We start from the raw sequence: 16,773 nt of genomic DNA on the forward strand, positions 1-16,773 counted from the left end.
TCTGTTTAAATTTGTTTTATTTAGAAAAATATATATATACATAACAATTCTTATTAAATATAAAGATAACAAAGTTAACTCTGGAGTTATTTGACATAGTTATTTTGAAACATTACAATTTTTTAGTGTTAATAACATAATTGGCACAGGAATAATATAAATTATATACAGTATCGCAGTTTATATATAAGAAAAAATAGCAAAACGCTTCATATAGTCAATAATTTCAAAAACATATTACTGGTGTAAGACGTAGAAAGATTTACATTATTGCAGAACTTGTGTTTACGTTTAGCTGCGCTTCTCATTTCAGAAACTCAAAATTCCAAATCTAATATATAAAATTCTTGTGTCAGGGTGTTTTGTTATCAAACTTGTGTGCATAACGGCTTTACCGATTTTTATTTTTTGTGTGCATATTGTAGGTATATATATATATATATATATATATATATATATATATATATATATATATATATATTTTCATGTTTAGTTCTAGAAATAATGTATTCTAAAAACAACGTTTACCGAGTCAGTTTGTACTTTTATATAAAATTCAAAACGTTGTTAACACTCAAATAAAATTACTGTACAAACTCTTGAGAATTCATTTATCTGAGATAATTACATTTCACAAGTGGTCATTAATCAGGTCAATAGTCTATGTCCAAATCTTTTTTTTTTTATAAACACTTGGGTTATTGTTTTCCATTTTCGATTTCTGGATTAAAAGAAGGATCTAATCCGAGCCTCTTCATCTCTACCGCCATTTCAAATAGGTAATCATAGCATTCGGTCCTGTAATTGATAAATTGTAATATTATAAATGTGAAAGTGGGTATGTTTTTTGTTTGTTTGTTTGTTGCCTTATAGAGCCTTAACAGCTTAATCAATCACTATGAAATTTGTTTTTATTTATGCAATTTAGAATGGCAAACAAGCTGACGGTCCACCTGATGGAAAGTGGTAAGCGTCGCCTATAGACGTGAGCAATACCATGCACATAACAGAGTATACTGTTTAGCCCACGAGATACCCCCCCCCCCCCCATGCGTTACCATTCCTGAAGACTCAGGTGTTATTTCTTTGTACCCTGTAAATTCACTGCCATATCCATTTATGCCATTTATTTCGCAACACAGCCATGCGAACACAACTGCTTCACGGTAGAAACAAGAATGGGACAGAGGTGCCCAAGCAAACGACTTTTGTACAAAGTCTCCCTCTAGTATACACGTTTTATACAAGTATGAATTGGAAACGTAAATATATTCAGTGTGTATTCCGCTCAGTAAACATATTCCGGTCACGCAGACGAAGTCGTGGGCAAAAGCTAGTAGTATTATATCTACATGCACTCGTGCATTTGGTGGCACCCTCTAGTGATAAAGTCGTTAACGTTTTAGATCACTAAGAAGACCACACCTACAAGTACGTTTCAGCTCTGATGTTGGGGCAAAGGGGATCTCAGGTCCCCACCTAATTCTTCCAAGATGGTTTAGAAGACCTCGTTAATTAGTTAGCTAACATGTTTTAAACAACACCGAGGAATATTACAAGCTAGTTGCGCCCAAAACTTGGTCTACGACAAAATAATCCATGCACTTCTCTTTGCCAGAAATCATTTGCCAAATTTCATGATAATTGATTTGACTAAAGGAAATAAATCCACTGTTATATTACTGGTACGGTGTAATCTCTTTTTTGTTCGAAATTAGACCACTTAAGAATATATGGCGAAACGATAATTATAAAGTGCCATACTCAGATGGTGCAATTTAACGATCATGCATGAGATCTAGACCACCACGTCCGGCGTTTTGTTTTGTGTTATGTATGCGGTAATTTCGTTACCGCTTAATAGATAATATGCTTTATTTGCAACACTCATAATTTTTGATAAAAATAATGGTACAGTGCTTATATAGATAGATATTTATTTTGATAGCACGAAAGTGGTAAAGAATCATACGGCCCGTCTGATGGTAAACGGTCACTGTAACCAATGGACGCCTGCAACACTGGGCGGTCATATGCGCGTTTCCGACCCTGAACAAAACCTTAGAACACACTCGTTTTGAAGAACCCCCCACTATAGTGGGGGGTTTAGACTATAGTCTCTAGGGAAAATCTAGTTAATTAAACACAGTATGTGACCATTTGAACCGGAAATATAATATATAAACAATTCATCAAAAAAGTTTCTTATTGGGAAAAGCAAGTTACAGGAAAAAAAAGGAGTATAAAAATAAGGTAAATAAGGTAAGTAAGTACTTTCTAGAAAATATTTTTAGTTTCTTTTACCAAGCTAAGTAGAATAAATAAAATATAAAGAATTTTGCTTATAGATGCAACCTGCATTCACTGTAAGTGCATAAAAGCAATTTTCAGGCTGATAATCTTTAACTAACCTTCTTATTAATAAGAATGTTATACATCTAATTAACATATTTTAGCTATTTGTCTATTTTTTGTCTTTTTTTTTTGCACTGATTTTTCAAATGAATGAAAGTGACAAAACACTAATGGATCGTTTTTAATTATTATGAATAAGAGAGTGGTACGTCCTGAAGTCTTCAACAGATTGTTAGAAGGTCAATTTGATATAAAAAAGCTTGAATTTTCAATTTTATTTGCGAAATGTTACAAAAATATTGAAAGAACCATTGCATTGATCCACTTGATTTTTTTTAAATTCGTGCTTTGACACATTACAGCAAAACTTTTGTTTTTTAAAGTTATGTAGAGGCCCAATCCTGGGGTACATCCAGTGTTGCCATCATTCGCTTTTTACTGTACTTGACAGAGTGTAAATATAGTACAATAAATAATAACAATACACTTACATAGTCTTAGCTTGCTGCCATGTGTCTCCCCATACATAAACTCCGTGTCTTCTGACCAGGACAGCACTCGTTCCAGGATACTTGTGCAGTGCCTCAGCCAAGCTACCAGCGAGGTCCTTCTCAAACGGAGTATTTTCTATTATAGGAACCACGAGTTTCTCATCGTACCGTAGATAACGACCCAACTTCGCGTCTTTGATACCCTGAAAAGTTTTAATATATTTTCTAGTTGTTTTTGTACATTATATACATAATATTGCCTACTTTATAGAGGTTTTGGTGTGAAGATAGATAGAGAGTACTTGCCATAGGACTTCCTCATTAGACAGCCATAAGGAACGGACCTGAGCCGCCCGCATCCATTGACTGACTGCAATGCATTTGAGGTCGTCATTCCATCTAGTAGGGGGTTATCCTACACTGTGTTAGTACTAAACTTGTATTTTAGATTCTTTTATTTACTCTCTGATAAAGCAATGAGTATCAAAAGAGCATTAATTAAATACAAGTTTGATTTGAAAATTGAATAATTTATACAATAAATTTGTCTTTTTTTTTTTAATAGATGATAATGAAATGGTAACCCCATCTGCGCAAACAGGAAACGATAGTTTATTAACATCTATGAACTTCAATAGCCATGTGATCCATTCTATACTGGTAAAATGGGTCACTCCTCCCTTTCCCATAGGTGTTGTAAGAGGTGACTAAGGAAACTTATCATTACTTAGGGAATGGTCGAGGGATGGGTTACACTTTTCTCTTAAAACATCACTAAAGCCTAATTGAGGTGGGCATGCTTGCCAAGCATGGTAACTAGTATCAAAACCACCAACAGGGACAGGCCTATGTTTAGTATTGAATAGTTAACATCTATAATATAGAATATAGTATAAACAGATAAAACTATGAACTTTAGAATTACTTTAATCATCTCCTGATGTGTGATGGTGAACTCTTTGTCGTACAGTAGCGTGCAACGGACTGCATGGGGTGAGTGTGTGTGTATGACTGCGCCGGCGCCGCGCTCTCGGTACGCCAGCATAAACAGTGGTGTGCATTGACTCTTTTTCAGTCTGAAAATTGAAAAGATTTGGTTATTGATAAATATTCTAGCAATATACAGGTTGAAATTAACACATTCTCCGCCAACAAGTTTTTTCATAATTTTTTTTATACAACTTAGAATGGCAAACAAGATGATGGCCCACCTGATGGAAAGTGGTAACTGTCGCTTATAGACATGAGCAGTACCATGGACACAGAGTATACTGTACCCCCCATGCGTTGCCATTCCTGAGGACTCAGGTGTTATTCCTCTGTACCCAGTAAATTCACGCCATATCCCACCCTTCAAACCGAAGCACAACCATGCAAACATGCTTTACGGTTGAAACATGAATGAGACAGAGGTACCCAAGCAATCGACTTTTGTACAAAGTCTCCCTCTGGTAAATTCTTTGTTTTTAACTTATATTTAATAAATTATGAAGAGATATGATTATTTAGTTTACTTTGATGCATTTTTGTGGGAAATTATGAGGATTTTTATGTCACATGTGACTGACAAAGCGCCAATGAAAAAAAATTACGCGTCGCGTAGCCCCATTGGAGTATTCCAGTGTCAGTCAACCGTGACTGACAAGGCAGTCAATGTGTTAAGAACATTAGCAACAAGTGTATGCATAGTAAGGTTAAAACAGTTGGCAAACTGTTTTAAATTAATAATCATTTATTTCTAATTCTACCACTCAGTTTGGAATGTTGTTGTTATCTACCATAAAGAATTCGTAAGAAGTATGATATTTACTGTTTTTAAATAATTTACAAATTATCAATTTAGTACTATAATAAATGACACATTATTATGATTAGAATAAACTATAGTATTTTTTAATTTCACTGTGTGGTCCCAGCAAAAAATAGACTACCTCTTGCTTTCGCCTGGGTGCCGTAAGAGTTGACTAAGAGAGGGGATGGGCAGCAGCATCCCTCTTAAAACATCTCCTGCAGTTGCTACACGCAAAACCCATCCCATGGGAGAGACTTATGTTCAGCAGTAGAAAGTTAAAGGCTGACACAATGATGATGATTTTAGAAAGATATTCATATAAATATCATACTTTTTCTCAGCTGGTGGCAGCTCCAAATCAACATCGTCGATAGTCTGAACAAACAAGTCATCATATTTCATACACTCCTTTTGTACTCCAGATGGCGCTATGTAGATTTTGTCACTGAAACATAAAACAATGAAATTATGATTATTTTATTTTATTATTTAGTGATTGGTGCATAGCTTTGATGTTTTTTTGATTTAGATATTAAAAGATGAAAGAATATATCTTAACACATTATAATATAATTAAGATATAATATAATATGCATGTAGCTATTATATTTTGGAATAAAATAACAGTACATGATAAACACAAACAATTAAAAAGGTTTTTGTGTTGCTTATATAAAATAACAATTTACCAGAGGGAGACTTTGTACAAAAGTCTTTGTGTTTCTACCGTGAAGCAGTTGTGTTTGTATGGCTGTGTTTCTGTTTGAAGGACGGGATATGGCATGAATTTACAGGGTACAGAGGAATAACACCTGAGTTCTCAGGAATGGCAAAGTATGGGGGTTATCATGGACAAAAACAGTATACACTGTTATGTCCATGGCAATGGTTTCCAAGCAGAAACACTCAGAGATCAACCTGACAGGGTATATTGCTAGCAACGGGACTGGAAGTCTATATTACTAACAATTCCTACCCCTGACATATGAAGATTAAACTATATTCAATTTAGTAATTTTATTTATTAATTTATATGCTTTTGTACATTTATTTATAGATATTCGGTTATAACAAAAATGTACACAGGCAGACTTGTATTTTAAAGGGATTTCTTTTAGTCAACCTTAAGAAGCCAAATGAAAAAAGTATCTATATAAAAGGGTTTGTATATAAAACAACAAAATTTTGTATGATGCCGAAACAAATACAAATCCTAAAAATTATTATATAAAACTACACACATCAATTGATGCGGTTAAATTTTTTATATTCATAAGATTAAAAATTAAGTAATATAACATTAAGGAGATTAGTAAATATCTATTTTTTATTAGTTATTTATACGCAATTAATGCATACTTACCCTTCCTTAATTGAAATACCGCCACCGGTTCCAGTAACCCATCCCAAATGATAAAACTGTTTGCATAGTTCTGGAATCAAATTCCTTGGATGTTCCTGCAAAGAAAATAAGTACAATAAAATTTATAAAAAAAAAAAAAAACAGGAATTAGTTGTAGATTAATATATAGAAGAAACTTACTGCACCGAATTCCGTCATAGTTTTATGAATTTAGCAAAAGATGAAACGCAAATTTCGTTATCAGTAAGTAAATTATAAATGTTTTATCAACCATAAACGAATAAGAGATGAAATTATTGACGTAACTACCACTATGTGATAGTTACAGATAATATTCAGTAAATTTAAGAAGACGGTTAATAATAAAATCGGTATAAGACTAAGTAAATTTGAATGAACTATACCTATAAGACTCAATGGAATTTATTTTGTAAATATTATCAATGTTGTCAGTCACGGACGTCATTCATGAATTGATAATTTTTTTTTAAGTACGTTTGTTCCGTTGTGGAACAGGCTAAGGTCGGAGACCATGCTGCCTTTGATAATTTAGGTACGTCAGTCAACCAGTGTTGTTAACTTTTAGAAATATTTACCTCTATTTGACTATTATTATGTATTAATGTTATGGGTTACTTTAATAGTAATAAAATATTAATCGCAGTATCGATAATCATCTTGAAAATGCGTCTACCTGTTTATACTATCAGTAGGATAATAGACAATATGAGTATTTCGAGGTTGAAACTATGGATAGATCATTTAACAAGTTTTATGTATGATCCTTGTGGTTTAGGCATAGAATAGGCCACCATCCCCTCCTTTTCCGTTGGCGTTGTCAATCAATCAAGGTTTTCTCTGGACCCGCCAGTTGGTGAAGGCGGGTTAGGTAGATCTCGGGACGTACCCCATTGCTCCAGTTTCAACTCTATTTACTACCGTTTATTTATGAGTAATGTCATAAGTACGTACTATTAGTATGTTACTGTTTAAATTAGATAAAGATAGGCTTGTCGGAGAATTTTTTACTCTGGAGATGTTGTATTTTGTCTTAGAAGAGCAAAATACGCGTTTAAAGTAGAATGCATTCATTGATAACACTGGGATAGATTAAGAATAATACCTGCAGTACTGGTTATTCAGAATCTTCAATAAAAAAAAAGACAATAAAATATGAGACAAATTGCATGCCACTTTTACGTGTAGTTCTTTTTGTTTTAGCATGTCAAAATTATAGCAATTATTTACATTAAAATTGTATGCTGTAATCACAGACCATGACAAGGACTTTATTAAATTCGTATAACTTTATTTTGTGTAATTTGTGATTAGGTAAGAACTATTGTTTATTTATTTTATCAAAGTTATTTCTGTCTAACCCAATAGGACACACATGTAACGTATTCGTGTACGGACCTAGGTGTGTTTTCAATTACCTGGTAATATGAATGAGAAACAATTGGAAATTTTACTAATGGAAGCTGATAATTGTCGTCCCTATACATATGAACATCATCATATAGGTACATCAGCAATATACTGTGACGCCCATAGCAGTCCTTAAATTTCGAGACTTTGAATTGCAGCATTGTGTCTCTAGGGTTAGAGATAACGACTGTGGTTTCATGTAAAGACTCACTTTAACGTTTAATTCCCCAAACTATAATAATATATTATTAGTATAGTGTAAACAACTATAATAGATACTAAACCTAATGGGAAGATAATTTTTTTTACCTACTACAGACAAAAAGTTCTAGCATGCCTGAAATACCAGAATGCTTGAATCGCCGCTATCTAGCTCTCGATGAACTGATCAAGGATTTGACTTCGACAATGTCTAATCGAAGCTCCAATGCCGATTGTCCATGTGAGTCGACCACTGATGTTGGCATTAAATTGATGTGCGATTTCTGGAACATTCTCAAGGAAGATCCTAACTGTGACTTAACGGTTATTAAAATTTAATATTTACTTTAATGTTGTATCATATCTCTATAGATGTGATTCGGACATAGCATTGAGGTTTGGCTGTGCTCGAATAGTTCGGCCAGCTTCTAAATTGTTCCGTATTTGGGTGTTATAGTTTGTGCATTGCATTATCAAATTTTTCCAGAGCTCTGTTATCTAGAGCAAGTTATCAGAATATTTAAAAAATTAATGATTTGTTTCCTTCGTCATTCATAATTTTATTTATGTATATATAACGTAATGTTTTTGAGTTCTGAACAATCGTCTTCCGCGCAAACTTGACAACTTCCAGCTATCCCACTCGCTTGTCTTCAAAAGGGCTTTATCACCATAGGCCACATATATACGTTATGACATAGCCCAAAAGATAAACAAGTTGAAGTGGCAATGGGCTGGTTAGCTCGAAATACCAACAACCGCAAATTTAACAATGCCAAGTTTTGAATATCTATACTTATTAATTTCTAAAAGAGTTGGATGCAAATAATAGATAGATAGACATACGTACTAAATGTAGCCTTCATTTTTGATTCAACAAAGAATTCTCAAGGTATATTTGTTTATTATTTAGCAAGCAGTTCAACAACGTATGGGATTAAATGCTAAAAGTAACAATCTCTATGGACATTGGAACGCCACATGCTACATGGCAGGGCCGGGAAGCAGTGACGATGATGATGACAAGAAAAGATGCGCCTTCAATAAAATAAAAAAGTAATATAATTTTCCATTTTCTTTTTTATAACTAGGACGCTATAAATAGGATAGTTTCCTCCCACGAATATCCAGTTTCATTGAGATTTTTCTAGTCTTACAATATTAGTTCTTCAAAAAGTATTCAAATTATTTTAGGTTTGACAATGTAAATTTGTCACGTTTGAACAACAAGTGTCTATTGTTTGCTATCAGACATGTCTTAATGCTTATTTAGAATCATAGTGGTTTATAGAAAAATATCATAACGATAAATCATGATCAGATAGAAAATACGTCAAGTGTCTGTAAGTGGAAGTAGCATGCCTGCATTAGATGATTTATGAAATTGGATGTAGCAAGAGATTTATGGAAGTATACCTTTGACATTTGACTCTTTTTGCCGATCTTAGATTTGGCGTAAAAATACGTGACTTTTTTCCCAAAAAAAATTATTATCGTTCTAATTTATATTTTCAGTTTACGCTGCCGTAGTCCCGAACCGGAATCTAAACCCAAATGCTGTACATCCAAATTAGTTTCTTCAAGCGTTGGTAGTAATGTACTACCACTCAGTAAGGTTCTATGCAACTTGAAAGAGGTAAGTATTAGAAAAGTTGATTGCAGTGTAGTAATTTTAAAGCGTATGTAATTTAGATTTAATTAATTTAGATTCTAATATCTTTTTCTACAAAAAGGCTGCATCATTCGACAAGAAATGCAATGTCCGACTGAACAAGCTAATGGAAACGGGAAAGCAGTTACAGGATCAGATACAGAATTTAGAACATAGAGAAAATGAAGGTATACAATTGATTAAGCAAGCCGATTGCATGTGGTCGTGCATGGAAAATGTGTATAAGAAGAAAATAACGGAGTCTTTAGAAAGGCAGAAGGTTCTTTTAAAACAGGTTAGAATTTAGAATTTAAAAATTAAACCAGTCTATGTACCTATCATGTATATATGGAATAGTTTTTTAAAAACAAATGTTTTTTTTAATTTATGGTCTGCTATATAGTGTTATTTATTGATAAATGATCCATTCTGACTTCGCGCGAATAGACATTTTATTTCATTTAAATAAAACACAGCTCAGATTACTCGTTGACGAAGTAACTTTTCTTAGAATTAAAAATTTGTTAAGTATAGTATTTGTTAAATCAAATCTTTCCTATATGTAATAGGTATTAGGTTAGATTTACTATTTCAGATAAAATATATGTGTAATACACAAAAAAATATGTGTGATTGAATAGTTAATAGAAAATATATTTTAGCTGAAAGAAGTGGAAGCAAGCACAACTAAATGGCGCAAGAATAAGAAAGATTTAGAGTTTCAAATAAGTAATATAAACAAATGTCAGCAAGAGATCACAGAAAAGATAAACCAGAAAAGTAACGATCTTAAGTTTATAGATATGGAAATAACAGAATTTAATAAACGAATAGAAAATAATAAGAAAGAAATAGAAACTGCTAAAAAGTCTTTAACAAATAAAAAACAGGCTTCTGATGTAAGATACTTATGTGTATAAATAATTTATGTAATATAAATAAGTGTTGAAATTTTTCAATTTTTCATTTCAGAAAATTAGTTCTTTCTATTATAGAAAATGATTATGCATGAAATTATAATCAGTATTTAATGTAGATTATCAAATTTTAGCTAAAAATTGCTACAATAACTGCAAATATTACTGAACTCCAGAAAAAATTAAGCGATGAGCAGAAACATAAATATGAAAAAGAACAGGAAGGTAACAAATATATAAAGGAAGCTAGAGAAGATCTACAGACGATATGTAGGGTCTTATTACAGAAAAAACTTGAAAATGAAGATAAAAAAGCAGAGGTGTGTGTTTTTTTTAATAATATTTGTTATGTATTTATATTACTAATAGGTGGGTACCTGTGTAAGTTATAAGGTCAAAAACATTTATAATAAAGTCAGTGCGTATTCAACCTCCACTTCTTTCACTAGTCTCTTGTCTCGCATATTTAATATTGGCGACGAGGATGGGATAACATTAAATATGCGAGACAGGAGACGAGTTTATTATAAATGTCTTTGACCTTGTAACCTACACAGGTACCCACCTATTAGTAATATAAATACATAACAATATTATACATATTTGTTGCAATTTCAATATCAAGCATGTTTTAAATTTCATATTGTTTTAGCGTGAAGCAATATTGTTGGAACTTGATATGTTAAAGCAAACATGCGACGTATGTAGGGAAAAGTGTCAGAATAAACACATTTTTATTAATGAAGAAATCAAGAATATTGATAAAGAAATAGCAGAATTTAAAGTGAAATGCATAAGATGTCATGAATGTACCGATACTGCAGATGTCAGAAAATTTTGCACTGATTGTCCACGATGTCTAGAAGAACGCGATTGTTTATATGCTGATGGACATTGCGATCTTAATCATTCGATGGATTGCGTGTGCATGAGTATTAAACAGAAATTTCTTGACAATATTTTTGATAACATGTATACTGTGTTGGAAAAACAAGCTCAAACGGATCCAGGTAAAGCGGTAGCTGATACAGTTCTGCGTTGCTTAAAAAGAAGCAGAAATGGAAAATTGAACGATGAGACGAAGAAAATTCTTCAAGACTTTATATTAACAACTGTAAAAAAGAATTTAAATTTGACTATTGTTGGTGGTGCAGTGAAGACTAGGTGTGAGGTAAGATTTGATATTAACACTAAAAATACTAAAGATATACGTTTAATTGTCTAGAATATGTTTATTAGAAATTTTACTTATTCTTAGTCCAAAAATATACGTATCTGTATTAATGGGTTTTGTTCTAATTTTTTTAGATGGATCCTGAAACTTATAAGAAATTAATGCTTTGTCTCAAACAAGTAAAAGTAACGCAACCGCCTAAAGTCGACGCAGAGACTGCTGCTAAGAAGGTAAATATTTGTTGCTAAAAAATGTTAAAAAATGAAAAGCAGGTGATATTAGACCATTACACACACAGCAGGGTCCTTAATCATTAGGCTACTGGTATTTTAATACTGGCTGTTACATTAAATAGAAAAAAAATCATTCAATGTTAGATGCTTTGTTTAGTACAATATTTCCGTATTCATCGTCAATCCATATTTCTATGTTTTCATCGATAATAATAACAAGTATCAAAAAAATGAATAATTCATTTCTGACTTATTATTAATAAAAGAAGAGACTGATTCGTTCAACCTGCAGCTGAAGTTGATGGATTCAGAAATGAGAAACTAAAAACACCTTATATATTGTAATTTATCTTTAAAAAGGAAATTCTTATGGGAATCCAAGTAAACAAATTCGAGCAGGTAAAATCATGGGATTACATTTCATATTTAAGTATGTCTGAAATTTAAAATGTTGGGTTTTAGGATCCGTGTCGCCGTTGGGGTGGTACGAGTGAATGTAACTGCCCAAAGGGACCTGATGCTTGTATATGTACTAAGAATGCTCCACCTCCTTCTGATGACCCTACTCCTTGTTCTCCACAAGATAAAGAAGATATTGTAAGTAAGTCCATATTTATCCATACAGATGTCAGTGAAAGTTTATTGAGCATTTTATACTAAAAAAATAACAGAAAAAATGTTAATATTTTATAAAATCATCTTTTCATTGTCAGTAATTTAGTAAGTTTATCACTTCAAGTTAGACACTTCAAGTTTATTAGAAGGGAGACTTTGTACAAAACTCGATTGCTTGGGCACCTCTGTCCCATTCGTGTTTCTACCGTGAAGCAGTTGTGTTTGCCTGGCTGTGTTTTGGTTTGAAGGGTGGGATATGGCGTGAATTTACAGGGTACAGAGGAATAACACCTGAGTCCTCAGAAATAGCAACGCATGGGGGGTATCATGGGCGAAACAAAATACTCTGTTATGTCCATGGTACTACTCATGTCTATAAGCGACGGTTACCACTTTCCATCAGGTGGGCCGTCAGCTTGTTTGCCATTCTAAGTTGTATAAAAAAAAAGACACAAAAATCTATTATATTTCTGTTGTTTTCTTAGAGCGAAGTGGTGGCTTGTCCACATAAAGATGGTGCTTCTTGTGTTGCTGATTGTGCTTCACACGCACATCCAAGTTGCGTAGATACAGATGTAGCAGCTTGGAGACCAAACCCTTGTCAAGAACAAACTTGCACCTTCTCAAAGAATATGCAAGCGGCGCAATGTTTCCTTGGTCCAGATTCATCATCTTCATTGTCAAAACTCAAGGATCCTAATTTACCTGATATTTCAATGTTATCTGATAAGGTGAGTACCTAATTGAAATCTTTTTGTTTAATCAAGCTACAGTGGTATATTTCTTAAGTTTTCTAAAAAGCAGAAATAAATCAATAGTATTCATTAAAGTTTCTGTCCTTTAATAAGTTATTATGCATGGAAAAGAAAACGTGACACTAGGGTATGAAAGAATGAAAAAATACATTGCTTATCCAATTATTATTTACATAAATGTTATCTGTGAGAGATTGCCCTAGCGATAAGACTGCCTTTTGTACGTTTATATGTATATTTTAGTCTGTACTTCATGCTACTGTATTTCAGTTGAATTGTTTATATGTCATTGTTCATTTTTTATGTTTTTGGTACACTAAAGTGTTAAATAAATAAATAATAAATTAATATTCATATTTTTTTTTTCAGATTATGTGTAATTGCGAAAATGATTCTAAAAAGTTGTGCACACGTCATGAAGGTAAGTAAAATATAGCTTACGTGAGAGCACAAAGAACAGTCTTATGAAGCTATATAATTAAGTGATATAGTAATTTCCTTATTATAGATATTAAGAACCATTCGCGTGATCGAATAATTGAGGAAGTAATGGGAAGATACATTGAAGTGACTTCTATTGAGAAAGTAAGTTATGCGTTAATAAGCGATGAATTCATCAACCCAAATCAATCGTGTCTGTGATCAAATAAATCTTATAACCGTGTTTATTTTTGGTATCTATATAATTAAAGAAAAATTTATATGAATCGTTTGCAATTAAATTTTACAAAGCATGATGGTTTTATTATTTCTCTTGTATCTATAAAAATGCAACCACCATGCGAGTGGTTTTAGTTTAATTTATATTTAAATACTGTTTCATCTTAGGTAATAGCAGTCTGTAAACTAAATAGTAATGAAATCAGGGAAAGAAAATTATCAAAAGGATGTGTTTGCACAAATTAATCTATTGATAATACTTTATTAGTGCTAAATACTTTGTTTAAAATATTTTCTCGTTATTTATTGATGAAGATTTGCTTAGATAAAGATGTTAAGGTTAGACGGATCAATACGTATAAAAGCAACAAAAATATCTGTATGTCAAAAAAGAATAAATCATTGTCTAAGAATTTAATTTTTTTTATAAAATTTAAAATTATCGTAAGAATAATAACAAAAACCATGATAGATGTACAAAAAAAAAAAAACGAAAATTAGAAATGCGTGGTTAAAATTCTGATAATTATTTGTTTGAAAGTAATGTCTGTGTCGCAGTTAAAGAGATTATAAAAGGGATTATAGTAATCAATGGAAAAATCAAAAATAATAATGCATACTCTTCGGCTATTCAATTAGTAACGGTGGAATTATTGATTAAAGAAATAGTTTCTCGAACTAAAATATCAATATAGAAAAGTACTTCAACTCTAGATGAAAAAGATATCACTAACGAGTTTTTAGAAGATAGAGACGTTTATATAGTAACATTTGTTACTATATTAGATATAAAGATATATGACTCCTCAATACTAAATAAATAATTTATTAAAGTAGGCAATGTGAAGTTGTAAAATGAAACTGTCATAGTGATAAGTTTGGAACAATGATAAAAGCTAAAATAATAATGGAAAAAGATTTAAGAAAAAAATGTGTACAGCATAATTATTATGTAGTATTGATTTAATAAAGAAATTATTATATAAAATATATGTAGTTTTTATATTAATAGTTAATAACTGCTTTCAACTGTTTTGTACTCTCACGTAAATTATTAAATACTAAATTAATATTTTTGATAATTATTAATTTTCAAAATATGATTTTTAATTAATTACAGATTCAAAACATATGAAAGCAATACAAGTAGAAAAACAATATAATCCAGGTTTAGAAAATGTCATATTAAAGATTAAAGCAGAAAACAATTATTCCAAATACATCGAAGGAAGATTGTTAAAGACAATATCAGGAAATATAGCAATAAGTTTTAATACTATATCTATACTTAATACTAAATTCAATAAAACAAAGGAATTTCCCGTTTTATTACACAAGTCAGATTCAGACACTCTTTTAATAGATATTGACCAAGAACTTATTAATGAAACAACTAATGCAATTTTACGAAAAACTTCTAACGAAAAGATGTTAGTGGTTATTGCAGACACAATGTTCAATATTGATAAAGATAAAATAAATTTCGAACAGAACGCAAAATTTTATAAAATGAGAATAAAAGGGATTAATAATGAAGTTGAACCTCCTGTGGTATTAAAATTAACACCATCTGATAATTATATAACTGTTATAGATAAAGAATTTGAAAAGAAATATAGACATACAATAGGTATTTCAATAGATGAAAATTACAAGTGCACTTTAGTTAGAAGCAATTCTGGTAATTATGAAATAGCATTTGAAGATTGTTCAATTTCACAAGAGAGCTCAAAATGCTTTTATAGTAAAATCTCCTTCAGGAAATATAAAAATTTTGGTCAACGGACCTGATTTCGAAGCTATTACAAAAAGAACGTCAGAGTTAAGCCCGGACGCAGTAGATTGTAAATCATTTGATGAAATACTAAGGAAATTATTAGATAAGTTGCCTTCATCAAGTCTACAACTCAATAAAGAAAAAGTAAAAAAGTCTAAGTTTCTTGGTATAACAAGTAGCAGTAACTCGTGTTTGTACGAAAAAGTTAAATTTAGACTTGAAAATAACCAAAGTTTACTTACAGAATCATCTGCTTTATTAAAAAGAATTATGTCTGGACAATATGCTGTTGTATTAAACAAAGAATCGAAAAAAAAATTAATTAACAATATAAAAAGTTATTTAGTTGGTAGCTCGCAAAACATGATCCCTATTAAACGTACAGAGTCTAGTGATATTACAATAATATTAAATAATGACGATAAAGTAAGTGATCAGTATGGATCGTTGAAGATTACGTCATCAGGAAATATTTACGTTTTAGTAAATGAAGAAGTTGTAAAGGATATAAAAAAATATGATATGGAAAGTAAATATAAGGACGATTCTCAATACATTATTGGAAGTATAAAGAATTCAGTTGATAAAGCCGTAGCTACAACATGTAATTCTAAACCAGATGATAATTTCTGCGTTATATCTAAATGTATTTGTAAAGATTTACAATTTTCAGATTCATTCGAAAGTTCAGAAATAGATAAAGACACAATGCTTTTTAGACCGGAATTATGTGGAACAGATTGGAGAAAAGTTAAAAAAAGTCCCAAAGGAAGACATAAGATTTGTGATCCTGGTAAGTGCAAAGAAAAATGTTCTACAAATAACAAAAAGCGAATAGAAATCAACGAAAAATCACCACATATTGTTATTAAACCTTGTGAATCTCGTTTGGTATCAAAACAATATACTCAACGTTGCAAAAGTAAAAAGTGTTTCTATTTTACAGACTCTATTTGTTCATACCATAAGGACAGGTATATTAACGTTTCCAATGAGTTATTGGAAATTTCAGGATTATGTAATAAAGGGCAAAAAAGTAACAGTAAATTGTCAAAAGACATTGTAAATTCGTCGCATATCGAAAAATCACCAGGAAAAGTGGAGTCTTTTAATTCAAATCAATTTGCTTATTTAGATAATTTACCGCCGCAACTACCGTCTTTTCTTAAGGGTTATCATTATAATATCTAAGTATTTATAAATAATCATTGCATAGTTGATTCTAATTTCCTTTATCACATGTGTTGCATGAACACTAAATTTGTTATGTATTTTAGAAGTCTAGATGAGACGTAGATATTTTAGTGCAATATTTTTTAAGTAATTTGTGACAATATTAAGCTGTTGATTGTTGAAATTGT

The 16,773-nt window shown here is 31.4% G+C and overlaps 2 protein-coding genes across 2 annotated transcripts; one reads left to right on the plus strand and one right to left on the minus strand.

The window, feature by feature from the left end:
• Positions 1–5: 5 nt before the first annotated feature.
• On the minus strand, positions 6–6,424 carry LOC113509700 (probable methylthioribulose-1-phosphate dehydratase). Its single transcript, XM_026893098.3, has 6 exons — positions 6,182–6,424; positions 6,002–6,096; positions 4,970–5,083; positions 3,772–3,922; positions 2,847–3,049; positions 6–798 (listed from the first exon to the last, which is right to left on the minus strand). Exons 1-6 carry the CDS (start codon positions 6,197–6,199, stop codon positions 699–701), a joined length of 681 nt encoding a protein of 226 aa, XP_026748899.2. The 5' UTR covers positions 6,200–6,424; the 3' UTR covers positions 6–698.
• Positions 6,425–7,212: 788 nt separating this feature from the next.
• LOC113509902 (uncharacterized) lies at positions 7,213–16,773 on the plus strand. Its single transcript, XM_026893329.3, is given in 14 exon segments — positions 7,213–7,333; positions 7,748–7,954; positions 8,544–8,686; positions 9,146–9,266; positions 9,364–9,576; positions 9,944–10,180; positions 10,333–10,518; positions 10,851–11,369; positions 11,507–11,602; positions 12,068–12,202; positions 12,706–12,951; positions 13,345–13,396; positions 14,756–15,366; positions 15,368–16,773. Coding segments are annotated over 13 exon segments (3,987 nt in total). The 5' UTR covers positions 7,213–7,333; positions 7,748–7,762; the 3' UTR covers positions 16,604–16,773.

The sequence above is a fragment of the Galleria mellonella genome, unplaced genomic scaffold (assembly GCF_026898425.1).
Source record: "Galleria mellonella isolate WM207_F2 unplaced genomic scaffold, CSIRO_AGI_GalMel_v1 utg57, whole genome shotgun sequence".
Taxonomy (NCBI): domain Eukaryota; kingdom Metazoa; phylum Arthropoda; class Insecta; order Lepidoptera; family Pyralidae; genus Galleria; species Galleria mellonella.

Excerpts from the sequence above, each read along its gene's own strand:
- LOC113509700 (XM_026893098.3), bottom strand. Across the intron at positions 5,084-6,001 it reads GGTATTTCAATTAAGGAAGG|TGACAAAATCTACATAGCGC; the intron begins GTAAGTATGCAT and ends TTTATGTTTCAG. Across the intron at positions 799-2,846 it reads TGGCAGCAAGCTAAGACTAT|GACCGAATGCTATGATTACC; the intron begins GTAAGTGTATTG and ends TATCAATTACAG.